The sequence below is a fragment of the Hoplias malabaricus genome, chromosome X2 (assembly GCF_029633855.1).
Source record: "Hoplias malabaricus isolate fHopMal1 chromosome X2, fHopMal1.hap1, whole genome shotgun sequence".
In the NCBI taxonomy this organism is placed as follows: Eukaryota; Metazoa; Chordata; class Actinopteri; order Characiformes; family Erythrinidae; genus Hoplias; species Hoplias malabaricus.
Window position 1 is genome coordinate 50,350,469 of NC_089819.1, and position 22,810 is coordinate 50,373,278.

At 41.2% G+C, this 22,810-nt stretch overlaps 1 protein-coding gene across 2 annotated transcripts in view; it reads left to right on the forward strand.

Annotated features, from left to right (window-relative positions):
* The first annotated feature begins 1,561 nt into the window (after positions 1-1,561).
* LOC136677225 (potassium voltage-gated channel subfamily KQT member 1-like) overlaps positions 1,562-22,810 on the forward strand; it is a 46,765-nt gene continuing 25,516 nt past the window's right edge. The window contains exons 1-12 of one of the 2 annotated variants that reach the window (XM_066654696.1): positions 1,562-2,189; positions 12,285-12,375; positions 19,339-19,465; positions 19,733-19,811; positions 19,918-20,014; positions 20,133-20,273; positions 20,444-20,554; positions 20,649-20,744; positions 20,931-21,047; positions 21,785-21,920; positions 22,098-22,121; positions 22,405-22,458. In XM_066654696.1, the coding sequence (XP_066510793.1) occupies positions 1,807-2,189; positions 12,285-12,375; positions 19,339-19,465; positions 19,733-19,811; positions 19,918-20,014; positions 20,133-20,273; positions 20,444-20,554; positions 20,649-20,744; positions 20,931-21,047; positions 21,785-21,920; positions 22,098-22,121; positions 22,405-22,458 (1,456 nt within the window). In that variant the 5' untranslated portion in view covers positions 1,562-1,806. The remainder of the gene's footprint in view (positions 2,190-12,284; positions 12,376-19,338; positions 19,466-19,732; positions 19,812-19,917; positions 20,015-20,132; positions 20,274-20,443; positions 20,555-20,648; positions 20,745-20,930; positions 21,048-21,784; positions 21,921-22,097; positions 22,122-22,404; positions 22,459-22,810) is intronic. The other variant, XM_066654697.1, reaches the window with a different exon arrangement.

Consider the following 22,810-nt stretch of genomic DNA (forward strand, 5'->3'; position numbering starts at 1 on the left):
AATCTGTCACCACTAGGGTGGCACATGACTTTGGAAAAAAAAACTCATTGCTCAGCGAATCAATGCTTTCCCTAATGCCTAAAGACGAGGCAGTGAGAAGTCAAGGTCATTCACAAGGAGGTTACTTTTTCATTCAGGGAAATAAATTGTGATAAGTGGAATGCTGCAATGACACTTATCTCCATGGCTTTATAACGGCAACAAGTAATGCATCTCATTCAGTACACTCTGCTGATACAGCCTACAGCATTTTAGCTGCACCTATTCGCACTGAAGTTATAAGGAGTGTTTCATCCCTGTTTGCTGTAGAAGCATGTTTAGATGGAGGTATGAAATCCTCCACAGACAGTCCGGGCTACCCCTTGGTCAAAATATTTTTTGATGACAAAGGTGAAACCTTATTTCCTGTACTGACAGCATGCTTCTGAGTTTGTTAATGGATTTTCATTTTATTAGTCATTACATCATACATCATAAAATGTGGCAATGGACACTTTTGGTGTATTAAAATATGTTTTATGTAAATATTAGGTTAAATAACTGAACAAACAATACATTTATGTGGGAATTCCATGTATAGGTGTGTATATTGTAGAGGATGTGTTAATGCTTTATGCTGAAATGTCATAATTATATGTTCCTCCGGATGACTGTGAGGAGTGTGTGGTGTGTTCTCCCTGTGTCTGCATGGGTTTCCTCTGGGTGACTGTCTGTGAGGAGTGTGGTGTGTTCTCTCTGTGTCTGCGTGGGTTTCCTCTGGGTGACTGTCTGTGAGGAGTGTGGTGTGTTCTCTCTGTGTCCACATGGGTTTCCTCCGGGTGACTGTCTGTGAGGAGTGTGGTGTGTTCTCCCTGTGTCCGTGTGGGTTTCCTCCAGGTGCTCCAATTTCACACAGTCCGAAAACACGCGTTGGTAGGTGAATTGGTGACTCAAAAGTGTCCGTGAGTGTATGAGTGAATGTGTGTGTTGCCCTGTGAAGGACTGGCGCCCCCTCCAGGGTGTATTCCTGCCTTGCGCCCAATGAACCCAGGTAGGCTCTGGACCCACCGCGACCCTGAACTGGATAAGGATTACAGACAATGAATGAATGAATTAGTGTCATTTTATTCAGATGGTTTGCCACCACAGGTTAAATGGGGTATTATGTTAATAATTGTTTACATTCATACATAGATTGGACGTCTTTATTTGACAGATTTAACAAATTGGAAGTTAATGAAACGTTAGACAAACTTGATTTTAAGTGTTTTGTCCTGGAGTGTGTTAAAGCAAATTCTATTTATTTATTTAAAATAAATGTATTAAAACACCAATCACTAAATTAGATAACGCTGTATCGATCCCAATTTGCAAATAATAATAATGATAATAATAATTAGTGCTAAATAGTTGATTTAACAGGACACTGTGTTTTAAATGATTTTTACTTTGCATACGCATTTGTAACATTTTGTAAGGTAATTCGTAACTAGCTTCTATTAACCAATCCTAGCGCAGGGGGCGGGGCTACTGAATACAGGTGGTGGTGGGGGGGAGGGGCAGCAGCGGTCGTCAGTGAGATTTGAACAAGGCTAGCGGCTGTCAGCTGTTATAAAGTAAACACCGATTAACCTCAGACTGACATGAAGTGTACACTTTGGCTCCAGGGTCCAGTCTACAGCCTACCTTTAGTTTTGAAAATGACCACTAGACTAAAACTCGCGGTTTAACCGAACTGAAGCGCTGAAGGCGCTGAAACTCAGGGAAGTTTGCCTCCTAACGGTTTCACTCTCTGATGAGAAGGTGAACGGAACTCGAAGTTAAACTATGACAACTCCAGCTCAAAATGCGACAAACACACGGAGTGTGCGAGTGTGTGCGGGTGGGGAAACTCAAGACACAACCTCGGCAGGTCTGGAGATGACAGATATTCCAGATGTTCCATCCGGGACGTCGAGCAGAAAGAAAAGCGCCGCTGTATCCCGAAACCCGGCTCCGGTGGTGGACCGTACGCGGCTTTCTCCGGAGGGTTTCCCTGCGGCCACCGTGACTACACGCCGGGGCTCGCACCTGTACGGTGGGTACGGACACCGCATGTCTGTGTACAGCACCACGAGACCCGTCCTCACTCGGGCTTACTTCCAGGGACGAGTTTATAACTTTCTGGAAAGACCTTCGGGCTGGAAATGCTTCGTTTATCACTTCACAGTGTGAGTATTTTCTTCAGTTTTGGCATACAGGATATATTTGTATGCCATAACTACTATTTTGACTTTCTTATTCATGAAAAGCACTTACGGAAGGCTAAACCCAGTAAACAAGGAACGTCCCTGGACGTTCAAAATAGGTCTAAAAGTAGTCTGTCCGTCAAGGACATATTTTAAACGTCCAAACGTCCAAAATCCATCTTAATAAGTTAGTTAAGTGGTGACCAATCGATAACGTCAGTGGACGTCCAAAACGCGTTTTATACAAGCAATTTATTTCGGGACCAATTAATAACGTCAATGGAACGTCCAAAATACGTCTAATAGTCGTCTTTTCAATGTCTGTGTTTGGACGTCTTTTCAACTTTCATTTTCAACCTTAAGAGAACGTTGATTAGACGGCAGTCATTACGTCATTTCAACGTCGAATCAACGGCTAATTTTTTTACTGGGAAGCATCTAATTATAACTGTCTTTGCACTCCTGAATCATTTGAATGTATTCATATAAGGGCTGTCAATGAATTAATAAAAGAAAAATATATAAATATTTGCATTTTTCCATTGAAAAATTGAATCACACACAAAAAAAAGTAAAAATGCTTGTACTTCCTCACATTTTGGGGAGGGAGAGTGTAGTATAATATACATGACGACCTGGCAAGTGGACCCAGTTATTTTTGTACTGTATTATAACATATCAGTATAGTTTTGATGAGTTTTTAAATTATAAACTGTTAATTTGCTGAGTAGAGGTTTCAGGTCGGGCTTTTGTATCACACACACACAAGCTTTAATGATGCTACAGTGCAGCTTGTGGCTCAAACATGAAGTGATTAAGCAAGGTAGAAGACAAAACAGCTGTGTGTTTGTTTGTGTGTGTCTGTGTGTGCGCGCACGAGTGAGAGACAAAGAATAAGAGGAGGATTTCAGCAACTAAAATGTAATCTCCCTGAGCTGAACAGTAGCGAAGCTGTGTTTACATCATTAGATATAACTTTAATACATCTCTAGGCTCTGTAAAAATGAGTGAAATGTCAGAGGAAGTTGTGGCTAAATTGGTTAAAATAATTAATGAGCATTAAAAAACCTCACGTTAAATTCCCAGATCATTTTCCGTAAGTGCTTCTTCGCTCCGTGTTCCTCCTGTGCCGTTATCACTGTGGGAATACACTGACAATCACAAAGCTGTTGTCTTTTTAAAGCCTTTAAAATGATGTTTTCAGGGAATTATCGTAAAAATTGTGCTCGGATGTGGAATGAGGTGAACTCCCTCTTTAAGGTTAAAGATGTATTTAAAACATCTGTGAAATCTTCATAAAATATATAACTATACTATACTTTATCATAATAAATGTAGATGTTGAATACGAATATGTGAAAACCTTTGACCCTTTGACCGCCTGTGGTGCTCCCGTCTGTCTGTGTCAGTTCAATATGTGGAAAAGCAAAAGGGGTCATTAATTCACAGTTTAATTGTGAAATGTGTTAAAATAAACTTCCCAAGCACTGTCTGTTGAAGCAGTGAAACAAGTGAAACTCTCCAAGAACTCTTCTGTCAGATTAGTGTCGACTCGCAGGTGGCAGTGTGGAAGGTTGCAGAGCACACTGTCTCAGAGTGTGAAGAGGCTTGTTTTCAGCTTTCAGGAGCAAGCTTGTTTGAGGACTGGATGTGTAGAGGAATGCTCAGAATGAAGGCACCAGCTGCCTGTCATGTTTTCTATCTCCAGCAGGAGAGGATGTGATAATGGCTAGCTAAACTTGGCTGCAGGGGGCTGCCCACTGGAGCCCACCGACTCTGCAGGGCCTTGCTGACCCTGCGACTCACTGTTGTCAGGAGAAGACAGCGTGTGTTTGGAAAGTGTGTGTGTCAGTGTACCTGTCTGCAGTGTGTGTGTGTGTGTTTGTAGGCTTTACTTATATCTGGTGGGTGGCTGGACTGTTACATGATTGCTTTTAAAGTGCGTTTTTCATCTCCAGTGCTCTAGGGAGGGTTCTGTGTTACATTCCTTGACGATCGTTGGATTAAGAGCCCTCTCCAAGGTCCCAAATGCTTTGCCCTGTAAACGTTAAAAAAAATTCAAGTCATGTTTCAAAAGTTACATTGTGTCATATTTGCTTTAGTAGAGGAATAAAAAAAATAGGACTTGGAGGAGAGAGAGAGAGAGAGAGAGAGAGAAAGAAAGGAGAGAGAGAGAGAGAGAAAGAAAGGCGAGAGAGAGTGAGAGAGAGAAAGAAAGGAGAGAGAGAGAGAGAGAAAGGAGAGAGAGAGAGAGAGAGAGAAAGAAAGGAGAGAGAGGGAGAGAGAGAGACAGAAAGGGAGAGAGAGAGACAGAAAGGGAGAAAGGAGAGAGAGGGAGAGAGAGAGAGAAAGAAAGGAGAGGGAGAGAAAGGAGAGAGAGGGAGAGAGAGAGAGAAAGAAAGGAGAGGGAGAGAAAGGAGAGAGAGAGAGAGAGAAAGGAGAGAGAGGGAGAAAGGAGAGAGAGACAGAGAAAGGGAGAGAGAGAGAGAGAGAGAGAGAAAGGAAAGAGAGAGAAAAAGAAAGAAAGGAGAGAGAGACACAGGGAGAGAGAGAGAAAGAGAGAAAGGAGAGAGAGGGAGAGAGAGAGAAAAAGAAAGAAAGGAGAGAGAGAGAGATACAGATAGAAATTAGATCTGTTAATGCCTGAAATTTCAAATATAGATAGATTTGCTTCACAAATAACCGAACATTTTCAAAAACAGCTTTGTTTTTAGAGAATGCAACAGTTCTCCTTTAAGCATTTTAGTGCAGTAGGGGGCGAAGATATTGAATACACATTTTTAATATGTCTAAAGAAGAACGTAAGAGAGCTTACTAAGTATGGAACACAAGGGATGGAGCGAAGATTTTCTAACAAAGTAAACTTTGTCTGTTGCCCGTACAGAATTCTTGGATTTGAAATGATCCTAGAATTGTAGCTCCACTGCAAAACCTAAGCAAACTTCCAACACCAAATGTCACTTGACTGATTGGCAATGTTTAGTTTAAAGAAAAATGTGTAAATTAGATTTTAGAGTGAGCCATTCCTCTAGCCTTTTCTCATGTGTGAGGGTGTATGAGTGGGAGGCAGGCAAGGCAAGTCTAGCCAAGAATGTGCACTTGCTTATCACTGCTCCAAAGGCAGCAAAGCCAGGGCTGTAGGGGGGATGAAAGGCACTTATCATTAAAGCATGACCACTTTCTGTTTGTGTGTTTGTGTATTCGTGTGCACGACTGTGCCTTAGTGCACGCTCTCACAGTTGTGTGCATGTGTGCGTATGTGCACACGGCTGACCTTTAAGTGTGGATAAATCTAATTATTGTTCCTACTGCATTCTTTATTGTCATCTGTATAAAAGTGTGTGATACAAGACAGAATGGAATGTCTCCTCTTGTCATGTGAGGCTTGTACTGAGCACCAAGAGGGACCAAAGGCGAGAGAGACAGATGAGTGGATCCAAGATAAGACATGAGAGTGAAGAACAGGGAGAAGACAATAGTCCGTATTATTAACATGCAATGACTGCAGTGTCGTGAAAGCTGGGAAAACAATGTACAATTCATTTTCCTGGTCCTTGATTAAACCACAAATATCTGTTCATCCAAATTATGTTTATCGCTGATGTTTCCAAGAGGAAAATTTAAAGGGGAACACCTTAAAGGGGACTTAGATGTAACTCTACACCTTTGCCTTCATTAAGTACACAACGATCTATGATTATTCAAATAGTCCTTGCCTTTATCTTCACTTATCCCTCTGACCCTTACCTGTAGCTCAAAAGCCTCACCCTGAAGGTTGTTAATATTTTTTCCTCAGGTTTATGACATAGGAAACCCATCTGTCTTTGAAACACTGCGATTTCAAAGCTGAAATGTGCAGCCAGTGCTTATTTCTATTATTGTACGTGTTCTACCATGTAAAACGTCACACGTTAAGAAGGGTAAACACTCTTATGAGACACACATTATTACAAATGATACGGTAATTAGTTTTTATGTAATATAACAAGTTTAGTCTGTGTAACATTGCCTTTTTCTGTCCATGACAAAAACATGGTATAACGGATGATAAATACAAAAGAGCTTTCCCATAATGCACTACTGTAGGGCTGGGCAGTTGATCGAAAATTCATCGAAATTCAGAACTTCTAATCGACATAATCTTGTCTAATCTATGTCGATTATTTTTATTCTTTTATGTCCACACGCTACCAAGCTGTAGTCACATGATTCTGCCACATGGAAACAACCTAAACGCAGAGGCCGATCAAGCGACTCGAGCCAGGTCGTACCAAAGAAAAACACTGCATTTGTGGTTTGGACGTGCTGTGTTTTGACTGGAACCTGGAGGCTGTGGGTTTGAGTCGCGCTCCGGGTGACTGTCTGTGAGGAGTTTGGTGTGTTCTCCCTGTGTCGGAGTTGGTTTCCTCCGGGTGCTCCGGTTTCCTCCCACAGTCCAAAAACACACGTTGGTAGGTGGATTGTTGGTGACTCAAAAGTGTCCGTAGGTGTGAGTGAATGTGTGTGTTGCCCTGTGAAGGACTGGCGCCCCCTCCAGGGTGTATTCCCGCCTTGCGCCCAATGATTCCAGGTAGGCTCTGGACCCACCGCGACCCTGAACTGGATAAGCGCTTACAGATAATGAATGGATGGATGGATGGTTGCGCTCACATCGCCCAGCACTACACTACTGTATGTATAACATTTCACATACGATTTCTAACAATGTATTTCCTATTCAGCATACAAATACATTAATGGTTCAACATTTAGAACCCACTTTGCCTAAGAGAAATTCTTTAATGTGAATGCCGTAGAACTGCAGCTTGTCTTCGTTATCACTAGTGACTTCTAAGGACTACTGCAAATGCGTGCGTTTGTTAGCGTCTACTGGGCCTCAAGGCTGTTTGGCATCTTGTGTATCTGATTATATCATCCTGGCCAATTACTCTAACACATTATTGTAATCCTCATTATGTTTTGATTTCTCTGTACTCACACATCAAGGAATAAAAAGCTGGGTGTGTATGAATACCTGGTGTACCAACAATATTTTACCTCTCAATTTACACGTAATAAAATGCTCCAATTCTTTGTTTTGTATCTCTTTACAGGACTGTTTTTCTCCCATAAAACAGATTGTGCTTTTGGTTGAGTAGGTTTATACTCAACAGTACTACTGCTGCAGCTCTGCTCTGCTGAAGGCCCCACAGGCCCAGGTCCATGGTCCTCAGTGGCAACGCTAGTTATAATGACTCCCATGAAGATGCAGGTTGTGACAGCCAGCCATAATACCCTCCATAGCCACAGGCTGTATTTCTTTAAACCTTTAGTCCCTCCCTGTGTGTCTGTACTGTTAGGTGACAGCTGGCCTTTCTTTCTCATATCAACAGCTGTGTACTGTATGCTGCCTGTTTTGTTTGTTTGTTTTGCCTCCTGTCATTTTCTTGTAAATACATGATGTTAGCTGTAAAGCTAATGTCAAATGGTCAAGCTTTAGAAGGACATCAGTTCAGTTTTTTTGAATAATTGTGGCATGTGATTTATTTTACAGATAATTATTAAAGAAACTAAGCATAGTTTCATGATTGTGATGTGTACAAGCCAGTTCCCTATAATTCTTCACGTTCTCCAGGAGTATTGTTTGCATTCAGTGTTCATGTAATATACAGTACTGCGCAAAGGTTTTAGTCACCAGAGATTGGGATTTAAAAAGCTATTTATCTGAGCAGTAAATGTCTATTTGCTAAAAACAATTAAACCAAAAAACAACAACAAATAATGCCCAACATTAGAATAAAACTTAATAACATTATTCCAGTGTGATATTCTGTGTGTGAATCTGTTGTTTAACTTTTTCCACATCTCTCCTCGTGGACTCCATATTATTTGAGGTTATCATCCAATACCTAGTTTTAGTGGTTAATAAATAATGATTTTAAATGTGTGCTGTTGATTTAACAAATTCATGCAAATCAAGGAGAATCTGAACAAAACATTGTTCTTCAAACTCACTCTCACCTACTATCCATCCATCCATCCATTATCTGTAACCGCTTATCCAGTTCAGGGTCGCGGTGGGTCCAGAGCCTACCTGGAATCATTGGGCGCAAGGCGGGAATACACCCTGGAGGGGACGCCAGTCCTTCACAGGGCAACACACACACACTCACACCTATGGACACTTTTGAGTCGCCAATCCACCTACCAACGTGTTTTTTTTGGACTGTAGGAGGAAACCGGAGCACCGGGAGGAAACCCACGCAGACACAGGGAGAACACACCAAACTCCTCACAGACAGTCACCCGGAGGAAACCCACGCAGACACAGGGAGAACACACCAAACTCCTCACGGACAGTCACCTGGAGCGGGAATCGAACCCACAACCTCCAGATCCCTGGAGTTGTGTGACTGTGACACTACCTGCTGCGCCATCGTGCCACCCTCTCACCTACTTTTTTAAAGAAAATAAATTCTTATATTTTGTATTTGTTTTACATTATTTTTATTTTTTTTACTGTAATTATATGTAACTTTATACAAGCACCACACTTACTGAGAAGGCATTATTATAAATATATATAATTATCATAGGTGCCTAAGACTTCTGCACAGCACTGTATATTCTTCAATGTGTCTAGGTTTCTCTTTTACTGCACAGCTATTTGCAGAACAGAACCTTGTGAGGTTTGCACAGTCTGTGTCGCTGTCAGATGAATAGCATAAGGGAAAACACCCTTATCTCTTAAAAAGAAAACAGTTTTATCTTAAGTATTGAGGAATTACGGCAGACTTTTGTTGGTCCAGTTGCGCTGCAGTGGAAGTGACCTTGTAGGAGAGCACCACAATGATGTGTGTGACCTCAGACTCAGTGTTTTCAAGTACACCTGGACTTTACTCTTAGCCCAGTAGATAAGCTCCAAAGTCATTGACTTTTGTGTAGAATTATGACAGTTTATGCGCGCACACACACACACCAGGGCACTGGCCCTCTTTGTTCTGTGAATAACAGACATATTTGTATTCATAAGGTTGCCCTGCAGGAGAAAATTCAGAGTTCTATACCTCCATGAGCATTACATTAAAAAAATAAAAATAAATAAATAAATAAAAATAAGGGCGGCACGGTTATGCAGCAGGTAGTGTCGCAGTCACACAGCTCCAGGGGCCTGGAGGTTGTGGGTTCGATTCTCGCTCTGGGTGACTGTCTGTGAGGAGTGTGGTGTGTTCTCCCTGTGTCTGCGTGGGTTTCCTCCGGGTGACTGTCTTTAAGGAGTGTGGTGTGTTCTCCCTGTGTCCGCGTGGGTTTCCTCCGGGTGAATGTCTGTAAGGAGTGTGGTGTGTTCTCCCTGTGTCCGCGTGGGTTTCCTCAGGGTGACTGTCTGTGTCCGCGTGGGTTTCCTCCGGGTGATTGTCTGTAAGGAGTGTGGTGTGTTCTCCCTGTGTCTGCGTGGGTTTCCTCTGGGTGACTGTCTATGAGGAGTGTGGTTAGTTCTCCCTGTGACTGCGTGGGTTTCCTTCGGGTGACTGTCTGTGAGGAGTTGGTGTGTTCTCCCCGTGTCCACGCGGGTTTCCTCCGGGTGCTCCGGTTTCCTCCCACAGTCCAAAAACACACATTGGTAGGTGACTCAAAAGTGTGTGTGTGTGTGTTGCCCTGTGAAGGACTGGCACCCAATGATTCCAGGTAGGCTCTGGACCCACCGCGACCCTGAACTGGATAAGCGCTTACAGGTAACGAAAGAATGAAAATAAAAATAAAATAAATGCTACTGCATAAGAACTAATTTTTTGACACCAACGTACATTATATTATTTAATATCTCATTTCATAATGTCTCTCTATGCATACATTTTCTCAATAGGAGGGGAATGAGGGCCTATAAGTCTTACTGTGAAACAACGTGGAGTATTTAATTGAACTGTTATGCATCTTATAATAGATTATGGTACTCCATACTCCCCTCTTCATATAGACTGCATGGATAAATCATGTTGTTGTAGGGTGACTCTTAGAATGCACACAATACAGTTGTTCCGTGAGTGTGTTTCTTCTCATTCATTGAACTCCATAATAAACATAGACCTAGAGCCTCCATTTCTCAATTTAAATATTTCCAAGCACAATGTTAGTAACGGTGAAAGTGACTGCAGTGAATTTAATATATGTCTCAGAGGTAATAAATTCAGTCATGTTTACCACTGTAGCTCCAGCACAAAGCTCCAGGGGGGGTAAAGTGTGCTCAGAATGTAGAGCAAACTTCAACAAATCCACTGAGACAGTTTCATTTGCATCTACAATCTTAAGCAATGGCAGCTTCCACTTTTTTAGAATTGTCTGAAAAAGCACGGAGTTGTTTGAACTTATTTGCTGCTGCCAGTTCAAGTGAATATGGATTTGGGATCTGTAAATGCTGCAGTTCCTATTTAGTGAATGGTTTGCCTTCATGCCTTCAAATATAAAGCAGCTTTAGTCAGAGCTCTGGTTTAGACTGAGGATTTCAAAACCAAGATGGAAAAGATCTATATGATGTCTTTGCTCTTTAAGGATATTTATATAATAGAATTTTTATTTGAGTTTGTTTAATTATCTTCCAACAGCAGAGTGGTGCAGCAGGCAGTGTTGTTGTCACACAGCTCCAGGGTCCTGGGGGTTGTGGGTTTGAGTCCCGCTCCGGGTGACTGTCTGTGAGGAGTGTGGTGTGTTCTCCTTGTGTCCGTGTGGGTTTCCTCCGGGTGACTGTCTGTGAAGAGTGTGGTGTCTTCTCCCTGTGTCTGCATGGGTTTCCTCCAGGTGACTGTCTGTAAGGAGTGTGGTGTGTTCTCCCTGTGTCTGTGTGGGTTTCCTCCAGGTGACTGTGAGGAGTGTGGTGTGTTCTCCCTGTGTCTGCATGGGTTTCCTCCAGGTGACTGTCTGTGAGGAGTGTGGTGTGTTCTCCCTGTGTCTGCATGGGTTTCCTCCAGGTGACTGTCTGTGAGGAGTGTGGTGTGTTCTCCCTGTGTCTGCGTGGGTTTCCTTCGGGTGACTGTCTGTGAGGAGTGTGGTGTGTTCTGCCTGTGTCTGCGTGGGTTTCCTCCGGGTGACAGTCTGTGAGGAGTGTGGTGTGTTCTCCCTGTGTCTGCGTGGGTTTCCTTCGGGTGACTGTCTGTGAGGAGTGTGGTGTGTTCTCCCTGTGTCTGCGTGGGTTTCCTTCGGGTGACTGTCTGTGAGGAGTGTGGTGTGTTCTCCTCGTGTCTGTGTGGGTTTCCTCCGGGTGCCCCGGTTTCCTTGCACAGTCGATGGTGGGTCAATTAGCTACTCAAAGTGTCCATAGATGCCCTGCAAAGGACTGGCACACCTTCAGGGTGTGTTCCCCCCTTCCGCTCTAGGTAGGCTCCAGACCCACCGTGACCCTGAACTAGATAAGCAGTTACAGACAATGAATGAATGAATGAATGAATAATTATTCTCTAAACTCTTCTGCATTTCTTGAGCTAATAACTTAACACAATAAAAAATCTCTAAAAATGGGCTATTTCCTCATTGAGCACTATTTCAATTATCTTGTATCTGTAGCCTTTGTCCTTTTATTAATAGCTTTTCTCAGGCCCTGATGTCCCTGCTCAAATGAAGAGAAAAAAAAGGTTTTGTTAAATAACTGTTTCAGTTACATATTGCTTACATTTATTTGATAATCCATGGTTCACAAATAATGGATTCACAAATAATATGAGAAAGATTACATTAAGAATTTTGCTATTATGTGAAATAGTATGTAATTAATCAGAAGAATTAGTCTGTCAGCAACTTTTAATGTGAATATATCTGCTGTGTGCTGATTCCTAAGTGAGTAATTTTAAGTCCTACATACAGTACACTGGACTTTCTATTCCCACATAAGACTCTGTTGGTAAGACATTTGATGATTTTACAGTTTTTCATTTAGTGGTTAATTGAAGATCTGTCAGGGAGCTAACAGTGGGTATTCACCCCAGCAGATGGTGGTAATGAGTAACAAAATTTTAAAAGCTAAGTCAGTTTGGTTGACTGCAAAACAAACAGTGCTCGCTGTGTTTCTCATTACTGACATTAATATCTTATGTCTGATTTCTTTTACAGATTTCTGATTGTACTGTCTTGTCTGATACTCAGTGTATTGTCTACTATTCATGAATATCAGGAGCTGGCCCAAGAAACGCTTTTCTGGGTGGTGAGTTTATAATAATATTATTATTATTATTATTATGAGTATTTGTAGTAGTGGTGGTGGTAGTGTGTATTTGGGTATGAGTTTTAAAAAGAACAATGGCACTTTAAGAAACCGGAAGTAATATTGTTTTTCTGTCCAGCAGGTGGCATCATTGCACAACACTTCCTAACACTGATTTCAAGTGATCCAGAGCTTTGGGTGATATGTATCAATGACTGAGATGATTGAGAATGAAACAAATGGTACTTTCTATAGTTTGGCATGCTTTTTATACATTCAGAAAAACACGGTTATAATCTGACGGTTTGTATCTAAATGAACAGACTTTCAAAATAAGTAACTGAAAGTCATATTCAGAGCATATGGTCAGCGGGAGATTATATTGCAGTATATTGACCAGCTTCCAGGTGTTTGTTTGTTGTAAGTCTCTCATGCAGCTTGCCTCTCTTGATCAGTCATTCCTCAGACAATTGATTGCTTGGTCAGCTTAATTAATGTAACGAGTGCTTTGAATCTGATCAATGTTCCAATCACAGCCTTTTTGGTAATTAGGGAGTATGTAAGTCATGAGCCCTGCCCTTTTTTGAGAGGCCATATCAGATACATCAATAATCAATTCTTCAGGCAAGACTGTGACCTGCTTGCTTGAATGGTCCAGTGCCATATGCTAACTTCAGTGGCAATTGGCCTCAGAATTACAGGTCTGTTGTTTTTATATTAAGCTTCCCATTTACAGATCGAGGGACAGAGACAAAAGGGGGAAAGAGAGAATCAATCAGGCCAGGCAGGCAGGGAAAAGGGAAAAGCAAGGGACTGAGATTATACCATGGTGACTGGACGCTGGAGGTCAAAGGTCGGTACAGCCACTGGATAATGGGATTAAAACTATGCGCTGCGTTCATTAGGCAACGCCTCGCATCACAGGTTAAGGCTTTGGCCTCCAAAGCTTGATGCAGGCCAAGAGCCCCATGGATTAGCTAGAGCAATCCTTGTTGTTGGAGAGGCCCGAACTTGGGCAAGCTAGTAACAGGTGTTCCAGTCTCTGTGTGTGAAATAGTCAGCCATCAAACGTCAAAGAGAACATTTAACAACATTCATTACTCAGTGTACATGAGAACACACATCATGCGTGAGGTAATTTTTCACAGGAAGTAGATTTGCAGACCTGGACCCCTCCTTTCATCTCCCCAACCCCCACCAAAACACGCCCTGCTTTAATGAGGTCTGGCCTGCTGTATTCGCCTCACAGCTGTTGGGGTGAACAAAGGCACAAACCATGCACTTTACTGCTATATTGCAGCAGGTCGAGTCATTCAAACTATTCTCTGCCCTGTACGATGAGATCAGAATGGTTTTGCAAGTTTCAAGCATGTGTTTAAATTGTGTTTAATCAGTTAATAACTGAATTTAACCCTTTCATGTTACAAACATGTGAAATATGAGGTAAAATACCGGCATATTCTACATTAACTGCAGTTCTACTACTAGTTTACAGTTCAATGTGAAGCAGTCACATCAATGTAAAGTTGTCTGTATGGTAGCTTTTATCAAATTCTAATAAACATCATGAATAACTCAAAATTAATTAATGCAAACGATGCCTAAATAAGGCCTTAACAGTAGGAAGAGTCCTACAGAAATACTCAGATACCTTAATATTATCTGAAAGGAAAATTTAAGAAGGTATTTGTCTTTTTCCTTAAAGTCTCTATAATAAAGATTTTTTGTTTTTTGGACAGTGACAATGTTTTAAGTCATTGCTTCACTGCACAATCACACAAACGTCCTAGCAGTAGCTCCTTAACACTTTTTATTAGTGGCAATCTGTATATTGGACTAATTCTACAAATGCAGATATGCAGCGCTGTTGACTATCCCTGTGAATCCATCATAGCATGGTATTGTTCTCTTGTTAGCAGTGCTACTGAACATTTGTAATGCACAGCTTGCTTTGCCACCACATTCACTGAAGCCATTTCTGTTCCTCCAATTGAATAAAGTGCATGTGTGACTCCATTATGGAGCAGTTATAGTGGGGAAGAGAGGTCTCAGCTCATCTGGGATAAAGGCGTGAGGTGCAGGAAGTCGCACAGGACATCCCACACGGCTGCAGGCGCAACACCTATCAGTTTCACACGTGCCACAGAGACGTGAACCCTCACGTGTGAACACCTTCTCTCCCAGAGAGAAGTCAGATAAGTGTCATCCTAACAAGGTGCAACAAGACATCATCACACTACCTTCAGTTACTTTAACACCAGTGGTTCTTGCGATGAGGTGCTAGCCTCCTCACAGTGGAAGGGAATCTTAACAATGAAAAACCCTTAAATACGTCAGCAAGCAGATGGCCATGTCACCATTAGCTTTGTGTTCAAGGAGCCCTCCCAAAAACATTTAAAGACCTCAATAATGATGAAAGGCTTCCATCCACGAATAAACAAAAAGCCTAAGTTAAAGTCTTCAGCTCCTCTACACTAATGTTTTACTCCTTGCTTTAAAAAAAAGTGCTGAAGAAATACAACTGACCTCTTCAAAGGAAGGAAGGCTAAACATTATCCAGCAGCCTTTGCTTTTCCAGAAGATGTCCTCCCATGAACAAAACACCAATTAGGCATAAGGAGTGGCTGTTTACATGACTAAGGCATGTTAACTATTAGGAGGTGAAAGGACTTCCTAACCCCTGGAGGTTTTGAATGTTCTTAAGCCTGGGTTACCAAGAGTGTTAGGAATCACCTTAAACACCCCACCATATTTCACCTCACCGATAAGGCACTTTACCCAGCCCTCACCACCCCCTCCCGTCAGTGACCTATGCTTTTGTTTGCCATTGTGACGAGAAAATCTTACACTGATAAGAGTTTTACTCTACAGTTCCTTTTATTCTGGAGTTTTGCAGTTTAGTTGTTTGTAGTCATTTTATCTCTGAATGTATGTTTTGAAAATTGTGAACCACTAACATTTGTCACCACAGTTGTTTCATCACATGATTTCTTTGACATTTTGTAAAGTTAGTTGAGGTTTATTTTTAGAAAACGTTGAACAAAAACACGATTGTTATCTGTAAAATGGTAAAGAGTTTTCTTTCTTTTAACAGTTTTTCCTCCACACAAGCACACACTTGTCATAGATTAACAATTTTGAATCACGCTAAACATTTTTGTTTTTTTCACTACAGCTTCTATAAATTATGCACTTTAATGTTTTCATTATATTTTTTTGCTTATAATTGTAGATTTTGGGGCGGCACGGTGGCGCAGCAGGTAGTGTCGCAGTCACACAGCTCCAGGGATCTGGAGGTTGGGGGTTCGATTCCCGCTCCGGGTGACTGTCTGTGAGGAGTGTGGTGTGTTCTCCCTGTGTCTGCGTGGGTTTCCTCTGGGTGCTCCGGTTTCCTCCCACAGTCCAAAAACACACGTTGGTAGGTGGATTGGCGACTCAAAAGTGTCAGTAGGTGTGAGTGAATGCGTGTGTGTGTGTTGCACTTTGAAGGACTGGCGTCCCCTCCAGGGCACAATGATTCCAGGTGGGCTATGACCCTGAACTGGATAAGTGGTTACAGATAATGAATGAATAAATGAATTGTAGATTTTCGTAAATGTACTCATATACATTTGCATATCTGGTGTGCCTTCCCCAACCCACAAACTTTGATATAAGACAGCCCAGTCATTTTTGGTGGGCTGCTTAAATCATAAACAAATTTGATTCAACAAGCCTTCCACATTTGTCTTCCCTTCTGATATGAGAAGGGGTATTTAACCTGACCTTGCTGGAGTATCGACACATTCAGCACCAGAAAGATCAGGTTTAACCACATAAAACCACATAAAGTCAGTGAGAGCAAGGAAAAATACAAGCTTCTGTTTTCAACTTCCCTCCTGCTGCTCGCTTACTGTTGGGGTGAGAAGTGGCTCATTATCTTTTAAAGGAGCAGGCTTTCTAACTGACTGTTCTGCCCTAGGCTGTTAAGACAGGAGGAGAATGGGCTTTAGTCCTTTTTGACCGAGTCAGACTTAAGTAAAACTTGTCAATTTTAATAAAACACACATTTTGTTAGCTTTATAATAGAAGTTTTTTTTCTTTTAATGAATACATTAATGTATCTTTACGGGATGCTGCCGACAGTTCAGCTGGCCTTTACCAGCCTCCGAGTGTTGCCGCGGTGACCCTTCTTTTGCTCGCCTTGGTGATCACATTCCAGCTGCATTTTGGATGGGAAATCCCGTTGCCATGGTAACAGAGAGAGGCATTGCATCTGGGGTCTCATTTCCTCCGTCTCCCCATGAGCTTCTCTCATGGCCCCTGGCGCCCACTGGTCGTCCACCCAGACCTTTTACATGACAGCTGGTCAGTGTGGTCACTAGCCTAGATTTAATTAGATACTGAGCTCTGGAACAAAAGGGAAGGGCCAAGATGTCTCACCACTAAATAGGTACACTTTAATAATTTGTTCTTTGACAGTTGTTTGCACATCATTTTTTATCTGAAGAAGAGCACCTCTGTCCATTTCAAGAATAGAATAATGTGGAAAACTAATTTGCTTTTAATTGTGCAGTCTTCTTATGGATGGATTTGACCTCATGAATGGGTGGTGTCATGGAAGTCAGTGAAGAATTAATGTGATTTTCTTTTTTCAGTTAGCAGAATGGTCATTAACAGAGAAAGAAATTCACCTAATGTGCTGGCACATTACTTTTCTTCAATTAATAAAAACATACAGTGCATATAATATTCATTTATTAATTAATTAATTCATTCATTCATTGTTCAGAGTTGCGGTGACTACAGAATCATGAAGCCCAAGGCGGGGACATGCCTAGGACGGGGTGCCAGCCCACTACAGGGCAGCACACATTTACACATTCTTTCACACAGTCAAGCCTATTAACACTTTTTCTACTATGGGAGAAAACCACAGCACCTGGAAGCAATCCACACAGACAATGGAGAACACACCAACTCTGGAGATATGCTCAATATAATTTGTTTTTAGACAAGTATTTACCAAAAAATAAAAAATAAAAACTTTGATGTCAAAGTGAGAACAGATGTCTACAAAGTAAAGGAGAGAAGAATGCAGTACAATTGCAGTGACCAGATGTGCAAGTCTGTTTGAGACATATCCGCTCAATGCCTGTGATAGTGGCCTATGTGGCATGTTATTTTACATCATATTTAATGTACCTTATTTTATAGTTTTCACATTGACATCTTTTAACAAAACAAAGCCAAAATCTGTGGATTATTTTATCATTTATAAAAGCAATAAAATGGGTAACCATCCAATGGGATGAATAATGTTTTATATAAAAAAGCACTGTATGATATAAATAAATATTTGTACATAATTGTGTTGGAAATTGTCTGGAGTGATGAGAAAAACAATAAGTCTGTTCTCACACTACATTATGGCTCCAATGAGCATGTTAGCAACATATTGGCAAAATATTCAGTATATTGAAAAGCATATCACATTACAAACTTATTTTCTGTGTTATTCAGTGGTAACATGCGTATTAAACTACTGCCATAACTGCCCCTTTAATCAGTTAAGGAGGACAGATTGTGCATAGAATGGTAGTTAACTTGTTATGGTAAAAAAAAACATATAGACTGTATATAGTAAGTATGTAGCGTTGAGGTACACACTACATGAAGTGCATGCACGAGGTACTGAAGTAGATTGTGTCACACTAACAAAAATAACTCTTAAACTCTGATTTGTTAGTCATTAGGGTCAGATTTATATACACTATTGTGTTTGTATTATTTATGATAGGAAGCAGCTCATGGAAATGGCTTGTTACGCACTCGTATGCTTTACTTACATTAGGAACTGTTCCACAAGGAATGCTATTTGTGATTTCTTATTAATGACACCATATGTCCTTGTTTTTGTATAGTGCAGTTGTGTATTTTTCAGCCCTAAAAATAGGTTGCTCTTACTGTCTTGGAATGGGAATTCTTTCCTGGCTCAGTCCTATCCCAATTTGCCTCTTGGTTAACCTTGCCTTATACCTATGAGTCTTGTTTTACCCTCACCCCCTGCCTAAATGCAGCAGGCCTGGCCTGATCCTGTTGTTTTATTCAGTTCTAAAGTGGGATTTGGACAAGTTGCCCCTCTGCCCAGTGCCAGGATCTGCCCTTTTCCCAGGCTGCCCAACTCTCCAGACTGCTCACAGGACACAGGGTTCCACAGCCAGCCTCATAACTCATACTTGTCTGGTTCCTAGCGGCTCTCAATAGGGCTGAATTGGGCAAAGCCTGAGCCTCCCTTTGTGTTACTCTGTTAAAGAGCAAGACAAGGGCAACTGCTGTTGTTGGCCGTGACCATGAACGAGCCTCCCTGTGCAGCCACATGACGCCTGTCAAAGCTTCCTGCGAGGCATAATGGCTCTATTAAATTCAGCCTGCCCTTATTAGGTTACACACTATGTTTTACAGTACAGTTAATTTCAATATCATTTAAAATATATAAAAATATTTTTAATATCCTAAGTCATATGGTAAATTGAATTTTTTCTATTCCCAGAGAGTTATACTTATATGTAACCGTTAGACAACACTGGTTTGTGTGTTCTTTGTAAGAACACGTTAAGATAAGTTCACTTAGAAAATCAACAAAACATTTATTTATACCCCAGGGGCGAAAAGACTTTTTGCATGCGACTGTATGTATATTTTCCAGATTTTAATCCCTTTTATAGAAAACCACAAACTATGCCTGCTGTGAAAAACAGTCTGTATTGTCATGCAATAAAACAGCACTGTTTACCTTTATTTGCAGCAGGCGACCATGGTTACTGAAAAGAGTGACTGCATTTTACCATAATCCAATGCACCTTAAATGAACACCATAAGTGATACCCATTGTCCATGACAATGAAAACCGTGTTTGTTTGAGCTGAGTAGAGATGGAAACCTGTCTCTCTCTCCCTCTCTCTCTGTCTCTGTCTCTGCCAGGAAATAGTGCTAGTGGTGTTTTTTGGAGTGGAGTATGTGGTGAGGCTGTGGTCAGCAGGATGCCGTAGCAAATATGTGGGCATACTGGGAAGACTTCGCTTTGCTAGAAAGCCCATCTCTATTATAGGTAAGTTCAGTGAGTTCACATCTTTCAAACCCTCAAACAGAATGCTTGTTAGTCAGTTATAAATCTAGAGAATCGTTATCCAGTAGTTACTATGAATCTATTGTGTAAGTTATGTACTATTGTTTTTAGAGTGAAAATATAAAGGCCCTGCATGTGATTGTCCCTGTGCATGTGAATTTGCCATAGTAACGTAACGACTTTTCCTGTTTTGTTTAGCTGTCACTGATTACATTCCCCGCAGTCATTTCTTTGTGTTTGTACCCGCAGACTTAATTGTGGTGGTGGCCTCAGTTATTGTTCTTTCAGTAGGCTCTAATGGGCAAGTCTTTGCTACATCTGCTGTCAGGTAATTAGGATTCACTTCTGTTCAAGAGCATTATTTTTTCATTATTATTATTAGTGTGCTTCTTCTTTAAACTGATACGTTTGCATTTATCCTTGTTTTGACCCAGAGGAATCCGCTTCCTTCAGATTCTGCGAATGCTGCATGTGGATCGGCAAGGAGGAACCTGGCGGCTGCTGGGCTCAGTGGTCTTCATCCACAGACAGGCAAGAATTTAGCTAATCAGTTGTTTACAGAAGATGTCTTTTTATATATACACATGCTATGAAACCTATATAACAGTGTCTTTTGAGATATATATGGATAAAGAGTGCATACTTCCAGGAGCTGATCACCACTCTCTACATTGGATTCTTGGGCCTCATCTTCTCCTCCTACTTTGTGTACCTGGCAGAGAAAGATGCTGTTGACAGCGACGGAGTCACAGAGTTTGCTAGTTATGCTGATGCTCTGTGGTGGGGAGTGGTAAGCACCATTTGTAGTTTAGACATATCTTGTTAAATTTGGATTTAATGAGTCTCTAGGGGGACCTTTGCAGGAAAAATAAAGTCCAAGTTCATTTTGCTTGAACGTTTCTGGTGAGGATGGGGATGTTACTGTCAAAACTGTCCACATTTTTTCTTTCCATGCTTTAGGTAACAGTTACCACTATTGGTTACGGGGATAAAGTACCACAAACCTGGATAGGGAAGACTATTGGCTCCTGTTTCTCTGTCTTTGCTATCTCCTTTTTTGCCCTGCCTGCTGTAAGTTATAGACTCTTTATTTTAGAACCTAAAACAAATAGTAATGTCCTTACAAAATGTCCTGAAAAATGATAAACACAAACTTTTCCTTCAGGGCATCTTGGGTTCAGGCTTTGCCCTAAAAGTGCAGCAGAAGCAGAGACAGAAACACTTCAACAGGCAAATCCCTGCCGCTGCTTGTCTTATACAAGTCAGTTTGAACTCTGCATCGTTTATATATATATATATATATATATATATATATATATATATGTGTGTGTGTGTGTGTGTGTGTGTGTGTGTGTGTGTGCGTTTGCATGCATATGTCTGTGTGTCTGTGATATTATGCAAATTCTGCTTTTATTTATCTTGCATTGTATTTCTCCATGCGAATCAGTCGTCATGGAGGTGCTTTGCCGTAGAGAACCCAGACTCTTCCACATATAAGCTGTTTGTGCGAAAAAGGCCAGTGACATCTAGCCCTGCAGTTTCCAGTCCTAAGGCCAAGAAAAGTGTAAGTACATTTTGTTCTGCTGTGAAGAAAACATGGTATTTACTGATATCATTAAAATTTCCATTCATTCATTCATTATCTGTAACCCTTATCCAGTTCAGGGTCGCGGTGGGTCCAGAGCCTACCTGGAATCATTGGGCGCAAGGCAGGAATACACCCTGGAGGGGGCGCCAGTCCTTCACAGGGCAACACACACACACATTCACTCACACCTACAGATACTTTTGAGTCGCCAGTCCACCTACCAACGTGTGTTTTTGGACTATGCAAGGAAACCGGAGCACCCGGAGGAAACTCATGCGGACACAGGGAGAACACACCACACTCCTCACAGACAGTCACCCGGAGCGGGAATCGAACCCACAACCTCCAGGTCCCTGGAGCTGTGTAATTGCGACACTAACCTGCTGCACCACCGTGCCGCCCAAAATCTTGCCAATATTTTTTTTATTATTCAATAAAATAAAAACATTATAAACACAAAGGTCTTCATTGTGCTTTTTTTAAAGTTTTATTTTTAAAGTTCTGCATTAATTTCTGCAGCTGCAGTGGTTGTCAAACTGTCCTGAAGTGTGGGGCTACAGCACCTTAAATGTTAACATGTGTATTTTAATGTAAATGTGCTATAAATATGTCTGCAGTTTAAATTATGGGTGTAGAAGGCCTAGGACACTTGGACATTAATCGTTATATTATTTGTTTGTTTGTTTATGTATGAATGTATGTATGTATTTTAGGTGAAGATGAGGAGAAAGATGAAGATCAGTGAGAAAGATAACGGTCCAAGTTCTCCCACAATCCCAACAATTACTTATGACTTTGATGACGGGAGAGACCCCAGTCAGGACACAGTGTACAGCACTGAACTGTCAGGTACCAACAATACTTCACTGAAACCAAAAGAGATTATAACACTTTCCTTCTAGAGCCTCAGTCATTTTTTTCTGATTCGTAATTGCTTTTTAAAATCACTCTGGGAGTTATACTGATTTCTGTGTAATGATTTGTTTCCTGGCTTGTTTCTCCATTTCTGGTCTCTGCTCATGACAGAAGCAAATTCTCTGAGAAGATTTGGTGAGCTGCTGTTAGTGTCCTGCTGCATGCCTTTTCATAGTAAAACGTACATGCAGTGTAATACCACTGCTAAGGTCTCTTTCCCTGTGCACTCTTCTCGTTTTTGGTGAATGGTGAATTTCTATCTTTTAATTATTTCCAGCTCTACTCAGTTTGCAAGCATGATCTGATAAAATGGTTGAAATTTGCATCTAGGGTGAAGGCTGTGCATCTGTGCATTGTTGTGGTGAATAAGTTTAGGGAAAACAGAAGAGATAATGTGTATTACTCCCTCCCCTTGTAGAACGTCAACAGTCCTGGACCTCTATAACCTCCTTCCAGTTCTCCCCTCTTCCAGGTAACTTGAACATAGATATTAGACCTGCTTAATCCTGACTTAAAGAGCATTACAATAACAGTTTGTACCGGGAGAGGGAGGAAATACTTAGCTGTGACACACTCCTCCAATTTCTTTTTGTGCTAAAAAATGGTTCTTTCTTGTGTTAACTTAGGAATATCTATATTGTTGTGTGTAAAGCATGGTTGAACATTTCCTTTGCTCATTTCCATAATGTCTCTGTCATAACAAAACCTTGTATTGTAGTGGTAACTTTATAGAAAACCAAAAACATGCACTAGGGATGATAATGCGGTAATTTTATTTACGTAAGAGTGGTTTTATCCAAGGTAATGCTGGTTTATTTCTACTA